The 20,278-nt window shown below is 43.1% G+C and overlaps 1 protein-coding gene across 4 annotated transcripts in view; it reads left to right on the top strand.

Moving 5' to 3' along the window:
* The window catches only part of DGCR8 (DGCR8 microprocessor complex subunit), a 220,167-nt gene extending 200,473 nt beyond the window's left edge, over positions 1 to 19,694 (top strand). For all 4 annotated transcript variants that reach the window (XM_029571937.1, XM_029571935.1, XM_029571936.1 and 1 more), the window contains exons 13-14: positions 14,669 to 14,782; positions 15,492 to 19,694. In XM_029571937.1, the coding sequence (XP_029427797.1) occupies positions 14,669 to 14,782; positions 15,492 to 15,575 (198 nt within the window). In that variant the 3' untranslated portion in view covers positions 15,576 to 19,694. The remainder of the gene's footprint in view (positions 1 to 14,668; positions 14,783 to 15,491) is intronic.
* Positions 19,695 to 20,278: the final 584 nt, after the last annotated feature.

The following is a 20,278-nucleotide window of genomic DNA, read 5'->3' as shown; positions in this document are numbered from 1 at the left end:
CTACAAGTCCGCTATCTTTAGGCGCTGAGAGACTAAGGAAATCCGGACTTTTGACCAAGTGAGGGGCACAATGGATATTCTCCCCTTTGCAGATTTGCAAGCTAAATTTGATCGCCATGACTCAGATATTTTCCCATACCTTCAACTAAGGCATTTTGCGAATGCATAGTCTCTAGGGGGCCACTTTAGTCAAGGTCACTCGGACTATGAAATAATATGTGGTAAAGCTGATCGGACTGCGAAATTATTGTCCGCACTGTATGCAATGCCGAACTCTGCTCCCTTTGTGAAACATAACCATATAATGGCATGGGAAGCTGACTTTCATAGTACAATATCATCAAAAGATTGGGAGGCTATCATTTTGCAACTGGGCAAGGGCCTTATTGCAGCATCCCTGATTGAAAATTCACTAAAACTGTTTTACCGATGGCACTGGACTCCAGTGTGTCTTCACAGAATTAGCTCCCGTATTTCTAACAGGTGCTGGAGGGCGTGTGGAGAAGTTGGAAGCTATCTTCATATGTGGTGGGAGTGTAAGGAGATTCGCTTTTTATGGAATGATATTGAACGATGGCTTACATGATTATTTCACATACCAATAACTGTGGCCCCTAAGCATGCGTTACTGGGTGTCAATATTCTCCCTAAAGGGAGCGCCAATAGAGTAATAAACTATATTTTCACAGCTACTAGGACAGCGGTGGCAAGACATTGGAAGTCCCCCTTGTGCCCAGGAATGGCTGAAGTTAGGGGTAATCTGGCCAAATTATGTGTATTGGCGAAGATTACTGCGCACAAACATAATACAATTGGGACTTATCAAAAGGTATGGCAGCCATATCTTACCTGGAGGACGCATACCACCTGACTCCTCCCTTTTCTTTTGATTTTCTTTGATTTTTTTAGACTGTGCTTGGACCTCTTATGGATAGCCATAGGTTTTGACACTAGCTTTCTACATTATTACTGCTACACGAGTTCACCTCCCTATGTTTACCTTCAATGCCTAGTGCATAGTGTAATTTAGACACATACACAACTTCCCAGATAGATGAATGCAGGTAGGGTTGGGGGGAGGGTTTAGGGGGGAGAATGATGGGTTAAATCATTCAATAAGAGACATATGTTGAGGATACGTACTGCTCTTTATTGTAGTTTCTTTGCGTGCCTGCCTCATTGTTAATTGTACAGCTTGTACTTTGTATGTGTACATGTCTCAATAAAATACTTTAAATTAAAAAAAAAAAAGAAAGGTGGAAAGAAGGCAAAACGATTACCGGCATGGTTAAAACGGGAGGTGAAAGAAGCTATTTTAGCCAAAAGATCTTCATTCAAAAATTGGAAGAAGGATCCAAGAGAAGAAAATAGGATAATGCATAAACGTTGGCAAGTTAAATGTAAGACATTGATAAGACAGGTTAAGAGAGAATTTGAAAAGAAGTTGGCCGTAGAGGCAAAAACTCACAGTAAAAACTTTTTTAAATATATCCGAAGCAGAAAGCCTGTGAGGGAGTCAGTTGGACCGTTAGATGATCGAGGGATTAAAGGGGCACTTAGAGAAGATAAGGCCATCGCGGAAAGATTAAATGATTTCTTTTCTTTGGTGTTTACTGAAGAGGATGTTGGGGAGGTACCCGTACTGGAGAAGGTTTTCATGGGTAATGATTCAGATGGACTGAACCAAATCACAGTAAACCTAGAAAATGTGGTAGACCTGATTGACAAACTGAAGAGTAGTAAATCACCTGGACCAGATGGTATACACCCCAGAGTTCTGAAGGAACTAAAAAATGAAATTTCAGACCTATTAGTAAAAATGTATAACCTATCATTAAAATCATCCATTGTATCTTAAGACTGGAGGATAGCTAATGTAACCCCGATATTTAAAAAGGGCTCCAGGGGCAATCCGGGAAACTACAGACCGGTTAGCCTGACTTCAGTGCCAGGAAAAATAGTGGAAAGTATTCTAAACATCAAAATCACAGAACATATAGAAAGACATAGTTTAATGGAACAAAGTCAGCATGGCTTTACCCAAGGCAAGTCTTGCCTCACAAATCTGCTTCACGTTTTTGAAGGAGTTAATAAACATGTGGATAAAGGTGAACCTGTAGATGTAGTTTACTTGGATTTTCAGAAGGCGTTTGACAAAATTCCTCATGAGGCTTCTAGGAAAAATAAAAAGTCATGGGATAGGTGGCGATGTCCTTTCATGGATTACAAACTGGCTAAAAGACAGGAAACAGAGAGTAGGATTAAATGGACAATTTTCTCAGTGGAAGGGTGTGGGCAGTGGAGTACCTCAGGGATCTGTATTGGTATAGAAACATAGAAATGACGGTAGAAGAAGACCAAACGGCCCATCCAGTCTGCCCAGCAAGCTTCACACTTCTTTTTTCTCATACTTATCTGTTTCTCTTGGCTCTTAGTAACCTTTGGTTCTATTTCCCTTTCACCCCCACCATTAATGTAGAGAGCAGTGATGGTGCTGCATCCAAGTGAAATATCAAGCTTGATTAGTTAGGGGTAGTAACCGCCGCAATAAGCAAGCTACACCCATACTTATTTGTTTACTATGTTATTCAGCCCTTATTGGTTGTTTTTCTTCTCCCCTGCCGTTGAAGCAGAGAGCTATGCTGGATATGCGTGAAGTATCAGTTTTTCTTCTCCCTTGCCATTGAAGCAGAGAGCTATGCTGGATAAGCGTGAAGTATCAGTTTTACTTCTCCCCTGCCGTTGAAGCAGAGAGCTATGCTGGATATGCATTGAAAGTGAAGTATGCATTGAAGTATGCATTGAAAGCCACATTAACTATCAACAAATATTGAATAAGCCTAATAATTGGTAATACCTATAGCCTATGAACTCACCGTTAATTTTAATGTCATACCTCATATGGATCTGATGGCAACTCAGAGGAATGCCAAGGCACCAGGCTTCTTCAGTCCAGAAGAGCACAGAAGGGGAAGATCTGCTGGTTCTTCCTTGGCCGCATGACATTCTGACGTACATTTTTCCACAGTGGCCTCTGGTGGGCAAGGTTATAAGGAGATGTGCATGGTGGTCATGTGGGAGTATATTTTATATTATGTTATAGAACACTCTACACACAATCTATTAAAGCAAAACTTAGTTTACTAAAATATAAAATATGAAGCGCTGAAAAAAGTGCAAAAAGCGGAATATAAATAAAATATGGATAAATCAGCAAAGTAATATCAACATAGAATACAGTATCACAGTAAGCTGTACATAAATCAATACAGGTAAATAGGAGACAAACAAATACATTAATCAAAGAATAATAAAGAACAAAAGAACGAAAGACTTTAACACCTCCCTTATATGCCCTCCTTTCTCTATATAAGCCAGTGTTCATAGGAAATCTGGGGGGCTCAGATCCAGGGACTCTGAAATAACAACTTGCTCTGTGTTCTTCTCAGCTCATCCAACTAAAATAAGCAAATACTATGCTTTATATCTCTCTCTCTCTACAAGTTAGGTGCTTCAGTTTGCACTTTTACCCAGAACTATTTCAGTAGAAGTCTCTTAATCTTCCATTTGGTATAAGACATCAGTTGTTTAACTTATTATCAGCTGATTGGTATAGGTACTAGTCTTTATATTTGATCTTCCCAGGTGATAAGAAATACCAAGTGTCTTAGCCTTTGATGTCTCCAGAGATACCAGATGTTCCATGGGGTCATCCCAGCTCTTTATCAGCTCATTGTTGCCAGAATGTATCAGGAAATGGTGATAGTGTTATGCCTTTGTACAATCCATGTACTCAAATCACATGCAATATATTGATTCATACTCAGCAATCATTGGAACCTGTTCTGATCCATAGCTGTCTATTCATGGTACAAAGTCTTCCGGAGATCTAGCTAACTTGCCTAAAATTATCTTTCCACAGGAGAATAGAGGTCCATCCAGGACAGGTAATTCTCGTGGCTCCAGAATGGCAACGAAGGCCTTGGCTTGCAGATTTGTTCAATCTAGCAGTGGACGGCCCCTTGAGACTGGGCCATCTGCTATGGTGGGGCCCCATATTTTCAGATCAAGCGGATCGTTTTTGTCTAGCGGCTTGGCTTTTGAAAGGCAATTAAGAAAGAAAGGTTATCCTGAAGATGTTATTTTTACTCTGTTGCAGGCTCGTAAAACTTCTACTTCCTTGACGTATGTCCAGGTTTGGAGAGTCTTTGAGTCTTGGTGTACGGAGCAAGGGGTGGATTCTCGGTGAGCGTCAGTGGCGCAGATACTGGCCTTTTTGCAGAGAGGCCTGTCAAAAGGGTTGTCCATTAATTCCCTGAGAGTGCAGGTGTCGGCCCTGGGCTGCTTCATGGAACAGCTCTGGCTGTACATCTGGACATGGTTCGTTACCTTTGAGGAGCGAAGGATTTGCGACCCCTGTTTGTAAGGTGTGCCTTTCTTGGAGCCTTAACTTGGTCCTGAAGGGCATGTGTGAGGTGCCATTTGAGCCTCTTAAGAAGGCCACCATAAAAGATCTGACTTTGAAGGTGGTTTTCTTGGTGGCAATTTGTTCAGCTAGAAGGGTGTATGAACTTCAAGCCCTGTCATGTAGGGAACCCTTTTTGCGGATTTCATATTCCAAGTTCTCTTTGAGGACGGTTCTGTCTTTTCTGCCGAAATTAATTTCGGCGTTCCACTTAAGTCAGTCAGTGGAGCTTCCATCTTTCGCAAATCTGGAGGTTGGTGTGCCTCATGCAAAAGAATTAAGATGTCTGGATGTCACTGACAAGATGTCTGGATGTCACTGACAATTTGATTGTCAAGTCACCTTGTGCTATGGAGTGGTGCAAAAAAAAGTCAGAAAGCATCAAAGGCCACGATTGCGTGTTGGTTGGAGATGGCCATTGGTTTCGCAGATATGTCTCTGTCATCCTATCCCGGAGGGGTTAAGGGCTCGTTCTACCTGTTCTCCGAGAGCCTCCTGGGCAGAATGCCAACTAGTTTTGCCGCAAGAGATTTGTAGAGTGGCTACTTGGAAGTCTTTTACATACCTTTGCCAGATACTACCAATTGGACGTCCAGGTCCCGGACATCTGCGGTTTCGGTGAAAGTGTACTTTGAGTGGTTAAGAACATAAGAACATGCCATACAGGGTCAGACCAAGGGTCCCTCAAGCCCAACATCCTGTCTCCAACAGTGGCCAGTCCAGGCCATAAGAACCTGGCAAGTTCCCAAAAACTAAGTCTTTCCCATGTTACTACTGCTAGTAATAGCAGTGGCTATTTTCTAAGTCAACTTAATAGCAAGTAATGGACTTCTCCTCCAAGAACTTAGCCAATCCTTTTTAAAATACAGCTACGCTAACTGCACTAACCACATCCCCTGGCAACAAATTCCAGAGTTTAATTGTGAGTTGAGTGAAAAAGAACTTCCTCAGATTAGTTTTAAATGTGCCACATGCTAACTTCATGGAGTGCCCCCTAGTCCTCCTATTATCCAAAAGAGTAAATAACCAATTCACATTTACCCATTCTAGACCTCTCATGATTTCAAACACCTCTGTCATATCGCCCTCAGTTGTCTCTTCTCCAAGCTGAAAAGTCCTAACCTCTTTAGTCTTTCCTCATAGGGGAATTCCATCCCTTTATTATTTGGTTGCCCTTTTCAGTACTTTCTCCATTGCAACTATATCTTTTTTGAGATGTGGTGACCAGAATTGTACACAGTATTCAAGGTGCGGTCTCACCATGGAGCGATACAGAGACATTATGACATTTTCCGTTTTATTCACCATTCCCTTTCTAATAATTCCCAACATTCTGTTTGCTTTTTTGACTGCTGCAGCACACTGAACTGACGAATTCAATGTGTTATCCACTATGACGCTTAAATCCTTCTTGGGTGATAGTTCCTAATAGGGAAGCTTTGGTATATCCCAGGAGTCTGGACTGATCTGGGTGCATACTGGGAAAGGAAAATTGGATCTTGCTTGCTAATTTTTGTTCCTGTATTACTACAGATCAGTCCAGAGTCCCACCCAGTGGTGAAGAGGGTAGTCAAGTTGAAGCCAGGTCCTTCGGATGCTGCATTTGTCTGTTCCCAGGGTCTGGGACAATTTGCAGGTCCTAGGTTCCATGGCTTCTATGTTGGAGTTAGTTCCATGGGCCTTTGCTCACATGCACCCGCTGCAGAGGACTCTGTTATGCTGTTGGAATCCACTTTAGGAGGAATTTCAGCTTCCGTTGCTGGAGGATGCTAGGTCCAGTCTTTTGTGGTGGCTGTCTTGGCACAATCTCAAGAAAGGGATGGATCTGGAAGTGCTTGACTGGGTGGTGGTGACCACAGATGCCAGCCTCTCTGGTTGGGAGGGCGATGTCAAGGAAAATTGGCCAGGGGAAGTGGTCGTCGTGGGAAGCAACCTGGTCCATCAATTGGCTGGAAACCAGCTCAAAGCCTTACTGGCATTTCTCCCACCCATTCAAGATAAGGCGGTGCGAGTGTTCTCAGACAATGTGACGACAGTGGCGTATATCAACCGGCAAGGCAGAACGAAGAGTTGTCTAGTAGCACTGGATGCCCAAGAACTATATGTTTGGGTGGAGAAACAACTGGCAAGAATTAGTTGCTTCCCATGTAGCTGGCGTGGACAACGTGCAGGTGGACTTCCTCAGCAAACAGCGTCTGGATCTTGGGGAGTGGGAGTTGTTGGGCATGTCCTTTTTTTTTGATTCAGGCCAGGTTGGGCAGGCCAGCGGTGGACCTCATGGCGACTTCAGGAAATGCGAAAAGACGGATCGGTTTTTCATTCGCTGAAGGGTGGTCTGGTCTGAGGGCATCGCTGTCGTTCAACTGTGGCCAACACATCTTCTGCTGTGGCCTCTTGTAGGTCAAGTTCTGCGGCACATCTATCTTCATCCAGCCATGGTTTGTGGACCACCTTCATCCAGCAGTGGACGGTCCCGTTCGCTTGGCCAATCTGTCAGGGCTGTTGCAGCAGGGGACTGTATTTTCTGACCAGGGGGATTGCTTCTGTCTAGCAGATTGGCTTTTGAGAGGCGGAAGCTCCGCTTGAAGGTTATTCTGAGCTTGTGATTGCGACTTTGTTTCAGGCAAGGAGACCTTCCACGTTGTTGACTTATGTCAGAGTATGGATAGTGTTTGAATCGTGGTGTTTGCAGAATAAGGTGCAGCCTTTGAATGTGGACGTTACGCAGATTCTGGCCTTTTTGCAAAGCGGCTTGATTATAATTCCCTTCAGGTTCAGGTAGTAGCTTTAAGGTTTCTTGTCCGGCATAGAATATGAATTTGGTTCTTCAGGTGCAACGTGGTCCTCCCTTTGAACCGATTAGAAGAGCTTCTTTAAGGGATTTAACCCTAAAGGCTGTTTTCCTGGTGGCTGTCTGATCAGCTAGAAGGATTTCTGAACTGCAAGCATTGCTGTGTAGGGGCCCTTTCCTGTGTTTTTCGGAGGATGGGGTTTCTTTATGTACAGTTACTTCCTTTTTGCCTAAGGTGATATCCTCCTTTTCACCTTAACCAGGTTGTTGAGCTACTGGCCTTTCCGAATTTGGCAGCCGATTCTCCGATATCAAGGGAGCTTCACTTATTGGATGTGCATCAGATTCTTTTGTGATATCTTAAAGTGAAGAAGGCCTTTTGGAGATCTGATCATCTGTTTGTCCTGCTCAGTGGTGCAAGGAAGGGGTAATAAGGCTTCCAAGCGCACTATTGCATGATAGTTGAAGGAGACGATAGTTTCGGCTTTCATCTGTAAGGGCTGGTTAGTGCCGGAAGGGTTGAGAGTGCATTCCACTAGGGCGCAGGCAACCTCGAGAGTGGAGTTTTAGTTACTTTCTCTGAAGGAGATTTGTTGAGCAGCAACATGGTGTTCTCTTCGCACTTTTACCAGACATTACTGCTTGGATGTGCGAACGCCAGAAGAGGTGACATTTGGGGAAAGTGTGTTGTGGGCAGGTCTTTCAAGTTCCCACACAGAATAGAGGGGTTTGAGTACATCCCAGTTGTCTGGACTGATCCGGGGTATGAACAGGAAATGAAAATTGGTTCTTACCTGCTCATTTTCATTCCTGAAATATCATGGATCAATCCAAAGACCCGTTCCCACATCTTTCGAAAGACTTCCTCACTTCTGGATGTTGTTGAGCTGGTATGTGAAAGGTGTACGTAGTTTGGTATATGCTTTGTGTTAAGGGGGCCTGGTTTTCAGGGGGGGGGGGCAACTTTTAAGTGTCTGTTCACCCAAGGTTTATTGGGGTTTGTTAAGGTATACAACTTGGCTTGGGTACAGGTCATTATCCCAGGAAAAAGCAGGATGGTAGTCCTCAAATATGGGTCACGACATCGATGGAGCCCCCTCACGGAAAAACTTCTGTCAAAGTTTCTAGAAACGTTTGGCTGGCACACTGAGCATGCCCAGCATGCCATGATCCCTGCAGCCACAGGGGTCTCCCTTCAGTCTCTTTTTTTCCACACTGCTTTTAGCCTCGCATTGAAGGGAGCTCTGTGAGATTTTCTCACTAATTTTTCCTCATGGAATATTACTAATAATAATATTTCTGTCAGAAGATTTCCCTCTCGGGTCTCCCTTCGACATCCCGTTCGGTGAGTACTCTTTGGAGTCTTTTTTTTCCGTCGATTCCAGATACTTTACTATCAGTATCCGCGAGCCACCGACCATTACCCGGACTAAAAGTTTTTATAATGGCCACGGGATTCAAAAGATGTCCGAATTGTCCCTGGACAATGTCGATTACAGACCCGCATGAGATCTGCATTTTCTGCCTGGGATCAGGCCATGATGTCCACGCATGTTCTATCTGTGCCCAGATGACGCCGAAGGGCAGGCGTGCCCGACTGGATAAAATGGAGGAACTTTTCAAAAAGATCACTCTGTCATCATCTTCGGCGGCGTCACCGAAGATAATTCCTTCCTCTGTTGAAAAGCATAGAGGTAAGAAAAAGGCTGATGACCGTCCGTCACCGACCCCATCCGGACCTTCTATAGCATCCTCTTCGGTATCCAGAAAAGACGCTATCAGCACCGTTCCGAATCCGTTCCTTCGGGACCATCGGTGCCCGCATTGGCTTTGAAGGACGTCAAACCGATGAAAAAACGGGTCCGGGTACAAGAGCTACCATGCCCCTCTGTACCTGAGGCACTGAGGCGCTCTCCACCAGCGTTGGTGTCAGAGGCTGTGCCACCACACTCTGCTGTGGGAGTGCCAGCAGCGCCAGTCTTACCTTCTCCTGCGACAGTGGACCCAGTCCCAGTTTCCAGAGAAGTGACTTCAATGATTCAACAGGCAGTCACTGAAGCTTGGCAAAAATTCCAACCTCTATTGACACCAATGCATCCATCGGCACTGACACCGGAGCCAGCCATGGTTGCTCCTCTCCTTACAAGACTCTATGCTTTAGTCTGTGTTCTTCCAGCACCGGCACAGATACCATCGGGTCTTCCGATGCCTCCATCGGCGTCGTCTATGCCAAAACTACTACCGATGACTCCAGCAATACATATACCAGGCTCATCTGAAGACGATGAACGAGATTCTGATCAGTCACCAGGACCATCGGGCTTACAAAAGTCTCGTATTCCATCGATGCCCTCACCGCCTGGTCCAATGGGTGATACCGGTCATCTGTTCCCATCAGTGCCATTGATACCTTTCGGTTCCCAATCGATGCCTTTTCTGCCTCCATCGATGCCAAAGCAGATTCCAACTCAACCATTGAAATATGCATCGATGAAAAAGCATCCTCTTCCATAGGACCCCTTAAATCCTTCTGGATCCCATTTCCAGCCTCAGCCCACTCCTTGGAAGGATACTGATACTGATGACCTTGCATTTGAACCTTCTCCACCAGAGGAAAGGAGGAAGTCCCCACCAGAGGACCTGTCTTTTCAACACTTCATCAAGGACATGGCAAATACCATTCCTTTTGAATTACTTGCTGAGGAGGATACCAGACATAAGACCCTTGAAGTCCTGCAGTTTGTAGATGCACTGAAAGAGGTCATGGAGATACCCATCCATGAAGTCCTCCTAGAGCTTCAGCATCCCTGTTCTGTGCCTGCCGTCAATAGGAGAACGGACGCAACATACCTGGTCCAACATACACCAGGTTTTCAAAAATCACAGTTGCTACATCATTCATTTGTTGTTGAATCAGCTCAGAAAAAAGCAAGAAAGCAGAAACCACATTCATCTGCTCCTCCAGGAAAAGAACATAAATTTCTGGATAGTTTAGGGAGGAAATTATCCCGTATCATAGCTTATCAGTTATATATGACATAATATCAAAGGAACTTATGGAAACAGGTTCAGGACATAGCAGATACTCTCCCTCAATAACAGCAAATGTCACTTAACACTCTTGTTGACAAAGGGCTGGAGTCAGGAAAACATGAAATAAGGGCCGCATATGACTCTTTTGAAACATCGGCCTGTCTATCAGCTGCTGGAATTAGCACACGGAGATGGGGTTGGCTGAAGGCCTCGGATCTCGATTAGAAGTCCAAGAAAGACTCGTGGATCTCCCATGCACTGGAGACAACCTCTTCTGAGAGAAGATCCAAGCCACTGTCTCTTTACTTAAAGGTCATCATGAGACACTCTGCCAGCTGTCCAGGTTGCCATCGGACCAACCATCCTCAGCACGAAAACCTACAAGACGTGATACTAGAAAGCCCTTCTATCGGCCTTGTAGGTACTATGTACCTACTTCCTCTACACGCCCATTCCATCAATCCCAGAGAGGACGTCCACGTCAACCAAAACAGGTTAAAACTCAGCCACCCCCACAAACAGGACCAGCATCTGGTTTATGAAATCGATACCAGAGAACAGCAGCCCCTTCAACAACCCCCAGCCCAACCTGCCTGTCTGAGGTCGGCTCCACTACTTCAAACACCAATGGAGCCTCATCATCATGGATTAGTTAGTGTTAGCCATCCTGAACCGGGGGTACCATCTAAAATTTCAAATGCTACCCCCGGATTCTCCACCCATTCCTCTGTGGTCACACAGCATCATAACATCTCAACTACAATCAGAACTCTCCACCCTGCTGACTAACAGGGCTATCGAAACCGTTCCCCGGTCTCAACATGGCAGAGGGTTCTACTCCCGCTATTTCCTAATTCCAAAGAAAACAGGCGGTCTCCGCCCCATCCTAGACCTCCGCAATCTCAACAAATTTCTTCAAAAAGAAAAATTCTGCATGGTTTCTCTGGGAACCATTCTTCCCTTATTACAACGAGGAGATTGACTCTGTTCTCTGGATCTTCAGGAAGCCTACGCTCACATTCCCATTTCCCCACAACATCGAAAATATCTATGATTTGTAGTGGGAATAAGACATTTCCAATACAGAGTCCTCCCATTTGGACTGGCCTCAGCACCTCGAGTGTTCACAAAATGTTTGGCAGTTGCGGCTGCACATTTATGAAAAAACAGTTTCATGTTTTTCCCTACCTAGACGACTGGCTCATCAGGAATCCATCCAAGCAAGGAGCTCTCACTGCCTTGAGGAGCACCATATCCCTCTTGCGTTCCCTGGGATTTCTAATCAACTATCAGAAATCACATTTGAACCAGTCTTAACTCCTTACCTTCATCGGAGCAGACCTCGACACCACAGTCGCAAAAGCTTTTCTTCCAAGCGACCGTGCAAACAATCTAGCGAATCTTGCAAACTTCTTGAGCAACTGCAACTTTGCCTCTGCCCATCAATTCCTGACAACATTAGGCCACATGGTGTCTACAGTCCACGTAACTCCTATGGCAAAGTTAACCATGAGGAGGACTCAATGGACTCTAAAGTCTCAATGGCTTGAAGCTATTCAGCCTCTGTCGACTGATTCGAGTCACCAACCAGTTATATCTCTCACTTCAATGGTGGACAGACCAATCGGCTTTATGGACCGGGTTACCACAGATGCATCCAACTTGGGATGGGGAGCTCACGTCAACAACCTTCAGACTCTAGATACGTGGACCCCGCGCGAAAGAAAATGTCAAATAAACTTTTTAGAACTTCGAGCGATACGATATGCCCTTTATGCCTTCAAAGACTGCCTCTCGCACAAGACTGCGTTGTTACAGATGGACAACACAGTAGCAATGTGGTACATAAACAAGGAGGCACCGACTCCTATCTCCTGTGTCAGGAAATAGTGCAGATTTGGGCCTGGGCCCGGGCCCTAGCCCTCTATATGAGTCTCAGGGCCATTCATCTAGCAGGCATACAGAATGTCCTAGCAGACAATCTCAGTCAACGTTTCCATCCCCACGAATGGTCTTTGGATCCCTGTGTAGCTTCCAAAATTTTTCAACGCTGGGGATCGCCCAACCATCGACGTCTTTGCGTCCAAGATGAACCACAAAGTGGAAAAGTTCTGCCCCCTCCACAGCCGTCGACAAATGTTCCCCAGGGACGCCTTTGCTCGCCCCTGGAACACAGGGCTTCTATACACGTATCCTCCGATTACACTCATAGCCAAGACTCTCGTGAAGCTACAGCAGGACAAAGGGTCAGTGATCCTCATAGCCCCATACTGGCCTCGGCAAGTATGGTTTCCCATACTTCTCGATCAGAGAACCAATTCGCCTGGGCACAGCAACCACTCTCATAACTCAAAATCACAGCAGATTACGCCATCCGAACCTACAAACTCTTGCCTTGACAGCATGGATGTTGAAAGCTTGATCCTACAACCACTCAATCTTTCAGTGCAAGTCTCTCAAGTTCTCATAGCTTCACGAAAGCCTTCCACACGTAAATCTTACTGTTCCAAGTGGACTAGATTTACAGAGTGGTGCACTCAAAAAGGTTTTGACCCTGTCTCCTGTTCCACTCCATCTTTACTAGATTATCTCTGGCACCTCTCAGATTCTGGTCTCCAGACTTCTTCTGTACGTGTACACCTAAGTGCCATTGTAGCATACCACAAATAAATAGGGGATGCCCCAATATCAGCACAATCCGTAGTAAGTCAGTTTATGAGAGGCTTACTTCAGTTGAAGCCTCCCATTCGGCCACCGGTTACGGAATGGGACCTTAATGTAGTACTTGCATGACTCATGCAATCTCCGTTGAGCCTTTGCATTCCTGTGATGTGAAATTTCTTACATGGAAAGTACTTTTCTTAGTAGCCATTACATCTGCTAGGAGGGTTTGTGAGTTACAAGCATTGGTCACATACTCACCCTACACAAAGTTCCTGCACGACCGAGTGGTCCTGCACACTCACCCTAAATTTCTGCCTAAGGTGGTAACGGATTTTCACCTTAACCAATCCATAGTTTTGCCCACTTTCTTTCCAAGGCCTCACTCTCACCAGGGAGAGAGAGTTTTGCACACCTTGGACTGTAAACGTGCACTCGCTTTTTACCTCGACCGCACTGCAGTCCATAGGAAATCCACCCAACTCTTTGTTTCTTTTGGCAAAAACAAGCCAGGAGTTGCAGTGAGAAAACACTCTCGCTCCAACTGGCTAGCAGACTGTATCGAATTCTGCTATGAAAAAGCAGGCCTTCCTCTCCAGGGGCGAGTAAAGGTGCACTCAGGGCTATGTCAGCATCCATAGCACACTACCGTTCAATACCGATTGCAGACATTTGCAAAGCTGCAACTTGGAGTTCTCTACATACCTTTGCAGCTTATTACTGCTTAGATAAGGAAGGAAGACAAGACTCTGCCTTTGGACAATCCATCTTGAAAAACCTATTTCCAGTATAATACAACTCCTTCCACAACCGCCTGCTGTGATTCAGGCTGCCTCATCTTTGTCAATGGCACATCAGTTGTTGTGCCTGTGTTATGAGTTACATGCCATTGACCTATTACAGGATGAGTCAGCCTGTAGCTTGCTAATCACCCATCTGTGAGGACTACCATTCTACTTGTCCTGGGATAAAGCAGAGTTGCTTACCTGTAACAGGTGTTATCCCAGGACAGCAGGATGTAGTCCTCACGAAACCCACCCCCACCCTGCGGAGTTGGGTCCGAAACATTTTATTATTTTATTTTTTGTTCGTACTTTTTATTGCTGCAAACGAGACTGAAGGGAGACCCCTGTGGCTGCAGGGATCATGGCATGCTTAGTGGGCTGTGTGCCAGCCAAAGGTTTCTAGAAACTTTGACAGAAGTTTTTCCATGAGCGGGGTCCATCGATGATATCACCCATATGTGAGGACTACATCCTGCTGTCCTGGGATAACACCTGTTACAGGTAAGCAACTCTGCTTTACTGAGGGGCTGTAGGTGGCACTCTCGGTTATGTAGCAGTGCCTCAAAGTTTTGTTCTCTGCCTCCATCTGCTGGTAGTGATGTATAAACCCACTTGTCTGGATTGATGTGTGGTACTTCAGGATTGAAAATTAGCAAGCAAGAAACAAATTTCCTTTTTATCCGATTAAACATGGCCTGCCTTGGGGGGAAATCACACGAAAATATCACTGTGGAGTTAGATTCAGATGGTTATCTTTTTGATACTGTTCATAAACCTTTTTTGCTTAATTAAAATACCTTCAACAAAATGTACCATTGGGAGGTTTGTGTTCCCTATTCTGCTTCAAATTTAATATGCTCAAATAATTGGTACAATTGAATGGATTTTGTGGGGAGCATTTTAGGATGAGATGTTTTTGCTCTCTCTCTTTAGGAAACGTCAGATAGAAGTGTGCTAGAACTTCAGCAGTATGCCAAAAAGAATAAGCCCAACCTACACATCTTAAATAAGCTGCAGGAAGAAATGAGAAAGCTGGCCCAAGAGAGGGTAAGCCCAGAACTTCAGTATTTCCTTTCTTTCCTGTCCCAGGAGAAGCAGGGGAGGGGGATTGTTTTCTTAGTACCTGCAGGAGGAATATCTGAAGGTTTCTATACTCTTAAATGGCTCTAAAAGAAATGCTGTGCACTACATACAGGGCAATACTACAAAAATCCATAGGATAAGTGTTAATATCCTGCATTTGCTCCGAGGGCAAGCATATTCAGAACAGTGAAGCTCTGCATCATATTGGTCCTTCTTTAGAGACTCTACTCTTTTTTTTTCTGGCTTTAAATGTGCTGTTTTGACTTAGCTAAATGAGACTCTGGCCTTGGCTGTAGCTGGGAGTTGCTTTTTCTGTAGTGAGAGATGATTCAATTGCTCTCATAACAGCACCTGCAGACTACTTAATAATGGCTTTGGACAAAATCCTGGTCTTGCAGCCAAAGAAACAGAGTATGGTAGTAAGCAATATAAATGGATGGTATCTTCTGCCATTTCCATGGAAATCCTGGCCATACTTGCAACTGCTATTACACTCTGTACTCTTCTCTGCACTTCCTTTGCAAGCATCACTGACTCAAGTTTTTTCTGACTGGTAGGGTTGCCATAAGGCTAAGCCAGTTAGACACTATGTGAGCCCAAGCTATGCAAGCCCTAGCCTTTGAGGTCTGGAAGGGAGATGGCAAAAGGCACCAAAATCTGTTTTCTGTTCTAGGAGGAGACTCGAAGGAAGCCTACAATGACTGTAGTAGAGTCTGCCCAGCCTGGAAGTGAACCATTGTGTACTGTTGATGTCTGACTGGAAAATCCAATGAGGGAGCAATAAAGACATTGGACAAATTGAAATGTTTTCCCTAATAAAACAATTTAAAAGTTAATATTAATTGAAAAATGCAAAAGTGGCTGCTTCACTTATGTATTGTTTTTGCATCAGGGCAATATTACTACTAATTAAAATTGTTACCTCATAAGCGAAGCCACACTTAGTAAATGGTCAAATGCGTGGGCCCCCCCAATAAATGAATATTTCTTGTGGAGGTGCATAGGAGCTTTGTAGCCATGTTCCAGTTATAGTCAGTCAAGCACTTTCCGTTCAGATGTCTTTTGATGAATGTTCAAGAAATAGTCTGTTTATGAAATCAGACCTGTATGACTATGCCTCCAGTTTTTTCTTTTAAATATAAGGTTTTGTTGCATTTTAGCACATAACAGTATATGCACTGGTGTGACACTTTGAACACTATGATAAAATTGATGAGGAATGATGCTTTTAATAGTGGAGGCTCAGGCCAGTAAATGTTAAATGGCGTTTAGGGCTATCATAGTATGCAGCATTGTTTTGATTGTGTATTCCTGGCAGTGTTAAAGAGCAACAAATACAAAATTCAGTACAGGTGATGAATTTACACTCACAGAAGGGAAAAGTTAAGCATCGTTGTACTCGATTCCTTGTTTGCCAGCATTGGGAAAACAAAGATATTAGGGAATTAGTTATGAGTTCTGCCTGTGTTACAGGTATATATTTCTCACGTGAGATGTTGAGAACTGGTATTAGAGAAATTTACCAGAGATGAGCAGGATATCATTTGAACAAACTCTGCTGCTATAAAGAAAACTAGAAGCTGAGTTTTGAAAAGGGTTATCACCTCTGTAAAAAGCAACCCATAGCTATATAAAAGGGATTTTGTCCCCTGTCATTATTTGTAACTCTAGGAAAAGTATATTATATTGGTAATAGTAGGTTACCCTTAAAGTGAACAGATGTGCACTGGCTGTCAGAGGACACTGGTAGTTTTTATGAAGTAAAAAATGGCTGAGATTGTCATTTCCTGTTTGTATTTGAGGAGGGGAGAGTGGAAACAGCACTGTCTAATTATTTTGTGCTGGATTGTATCAAGTGTTTGCATTATACATTACTTTCAAGTCAAAATTAAATCAGAACTAGAAGTGTTGAAAAGATAAACTTTGACTTCCCCATGTCTGGTACTGAAGTTTAAATTACCTATGGAAATGAAATAAAATGGCATTAGTAAGGGAAGATGTAAAATGGAAGCACTGGGCCTGGGAGCCATGTCATTCACACATGCAGTATCCTGGAAAAGGAATTAACATTACTGAGGGCTACAGCCAAACCTTTTCTCCAGCCACTTCTACAAATGTGTCAGATGTGGAGCCAGACACAAGGGTTGAAATGGGTCCTCCAGCTTTAGATTATAGTGTGAGAAATATGAATGAAGCAGTTGAGTTAATCCCAGTGGCCCAGTGTTTGTGTATGGGAGGAAGTTGTAGGTTTGGATTGTGGCAGCAGATGCTTCATGGAAACAGCAACAACCCATTTACAGGTTGTGTTTCTGCTCTGTAACTGGTACTATTAAAGAGCTATAAACTGGACTATAAAACTAAGTTCTTAAATGCAAATTGGCCTAAAATATCTCACCATGCCTAGCTGCCCCCTTCTAGCTCCCTGCTGGCATGCACCAGATACCCAGTGAAGACAAATTGTGGCATACTCTACAGTGAAAGTGTTTAAAGTTGGTTGGTTTCCTTACAGCACTGTATACTTCTGAGCATGAGTGACTGACCTTCAGCACAGTTTGATGTGCTGCTTTCAAAATAAGTACAAAACCCAGTGCAGCAAGATGAAGGGGAGGCAAATGGCAGTGGATTCTGTTTCCAAGAGTAATTTTCCAATTTAGAATGCAGAGAGGAAAGGAGACCTACAGTTCTTAAAGGTGGGGTGGGTTAGTTTCAGTTTTGTATTGTAGTAGTGATCTAATCTTTTGAGTTATGTAATATGCATGTGAGGACGGAGGGGGTTACTAATGCGATACACCAGATTACTGCCTTTCTAGTACTGACTCAGAAAAGCTGGCAAAGGTCCATACAGCATCTTCTGTGCCTATAACTACACTGTATCAAATAATTGTCTTTTTCTTCCACCTCTTCAGAAAAGTGGTCAGTACTGTGCTATTCTGTGCAGAGTATCATCATGAAGATATTTGTTTTATTACTAATGGATATCTTTATTTTAGTCATCTGTCCCAAATCTCTTATGCAGATAATCCTTGCCCTTAAGAACATCCTAGCCCAAACCAAACATACCAGGTCTGAATGAGGAAAGTCCAGTTTGTCCCTCACATCTGAACTCTGGTGTCTGGATTGAGCTGAAAGCTATATTCATTGCAAACCAAAGCCAAGTACAAATTTATGCATTCTTAAAAAAAAAAAAAATTTTTACTGGAGCTTTGCTAACTGGATAAGCTAGAGCATCCAGAAATATACTTAAAAAAAAATATATATATATGGCAATAACTGCTGGAACAAACCACCTTACCTGCTGTTTCTTGTCATGATCTTGTGAAGTATTTGTGTTTCAGTGTTTACTATTGTTTGGGGTACAGGTCTTACATTTGCACATAAGCACGAGCTGCTGTGAGTTTAGAGGACATTTAGATTTTGCATTAGCTTTCGCATGAATAATTTTTTTATTTTTTTTTTTTACCACTGTGAGATTCAAGGTCATTTTTTAAATTTGTCTTGTGATGCTTGATGTCAACTGTGTGTATGTTTTAAGCTTTGAATTAGAATTTGCACAGAGCAAAATCCTTGCACACCCCTGTCACACCTGGCTTAGTGACATTACTGAATAGGTTCTTCTCAGTTTGCCTGGTTCTCCCTCAGTATCTTTTATGTCCAAAGAGATTTTTTAAGTTTTTGTCTGCTGTTTTTAAATAAAAGGTGTGCACTTTTGGTTCTAATTTCTTACTGTTTTCATGCTTTGAATAGAGCAGGGTGATAAGATGATGGTAAAACCTGCTGCACCCCACCTGTCCTCAGTTCTGAGTATGGAGAATTAGAGAGTCTTGGTTTCTTGGCCACATGTATATATGACATCCAGAAACCCAAGTTACTTTGCAAACCCCTTGCCTACACCCTGCTTTTATAACTATCTTTTAACGAAGACTAATTCAACTGGCAGACACCTCAAATACTTACATTAGGAAAGTAAGAAATATTAAAATATGCAAAAAGATTGAGCTTTGTTTTAAGTGCTAATGTGTATTGCTGCTTCATTGTTTCCTCTTTCACATGTCATGGGATGGTATTTACCTAGCTGGTAGATTCTATCCTGGCTAAAATGAGGCATGTCTATTCTACCAGCTACAGTAGCTGTGGCGGAGGAGGCTCTTGCTTTGAATATGGTTTCTTGCCAACACAGTCTGTTGGTTTTACAAAGCAGATACATTCAAAATTTTCATGGTACAAAGTGGATTATTTGTGTGATTTCTGTATTCCACCTTTCAGGCATGTCAAACCAGATTACATTTGGTACTATATGAATGTCCTTATACCCAGATTAGTTATCTCCAGTAATTCAAAATGCTAGCTACTTAAGGACCTGCCACTTTTTAAATTTATTTATTAAAGAGAATAGAAAAACAATCTATATAAAACCAGATGCTAAAATGCCTGACTTATTATGCATAAAGAGGATTTTTTTCTTGGTTGTGTTTTTTACATAGGAAAATATTTGTAACATCTTGAGTATGCTTATTTGTTGGAAACTTGTCTGTGCCAGGAGGGTGATAAACTTTCTTATTAATATACGTATTTGACATTCCACAAATAAAATAAATATAAACCATAAAGCTGGTGCTAGCAAGTTATCAAGAACCAGTGAAGTATTTTGATGTATTTGAGAAAAGGAAGCAGTACATTATCTGGCTAATAGCTTACATAATGATTGCTATTATGGATGCTATGAGGAGTGCAAGTGCTTGATGCTAGTGCAGAATTGTCATAAGTGTTAAGTTTCACTTCTAGTATCTGCTTGCCATTCTGTTTGGGTTAAGTACATGGGTTTTTTTTCTCCAGACAATTAGTTTTAAGCAATAAAGTTTATTACTTTAAGAAGCAATTTGTGTGACTTAATGTTGGCATAGAATACTTTATGGAAGTGGGCAGGGGTAACCTATGGAAGGGGAAATGTTACTGACTTAGAGGTCACAAATGCCAAAATGGGTGCTGAGAATAATATAAATGTTGCAGTTTTCCCTTCACCACCCTTTTTAGATGTGCCTCATGCTAATTCCTTAAGAATGTGAGTTAGAGTAGGATGCTATAGGCAAACATCCACACCATTTTACTGCTCAATAGTGGTATATTGCTTGGTACAGTGACTATAAGGTACAGGCTGATGTAATAAGATGTGCCACTTGCTTTTGATTTGAGTTTAGAGCATATCCGTGAGTAAATATGTTTATCCCAGGACAAGCAGGATGCTAGTCCTCACATGTGTGTGACATCGGTAATGGAGCCCTACGAAGGAAAACTTTGTCAAAGTTTCTAAAAAGCTTTGACTGACACTGGCACATTGAGTGCACTGAGCATGCTATGATCCCTGCATCCACAGGGGTCGCCCTTCAGTCTTCTTTTTTCCGCTCTGTGAGAAATCCTAACACTTTTTTCCTCATAAAAGATTTACATTTTTACTTCACAAAC

Source organism: Rhinatrema bivittatum, chromosome 11, assembly GCF_901001135.1.
Source record: "Rhinatrema bivittatum chromosome 11, aRhiBiv1.1, whole genome shotgun sequence".
Lineage (NCBI taxonomy): Eukaryota > Metazoa > Chordata > Amphibia > Gymnophiona > Rhinatrematidae > Rhinatrema > Rhinatrema bivittatum.
This window is presented reverse-complemented; position numbering and strand designations above follow the sequence as displayed.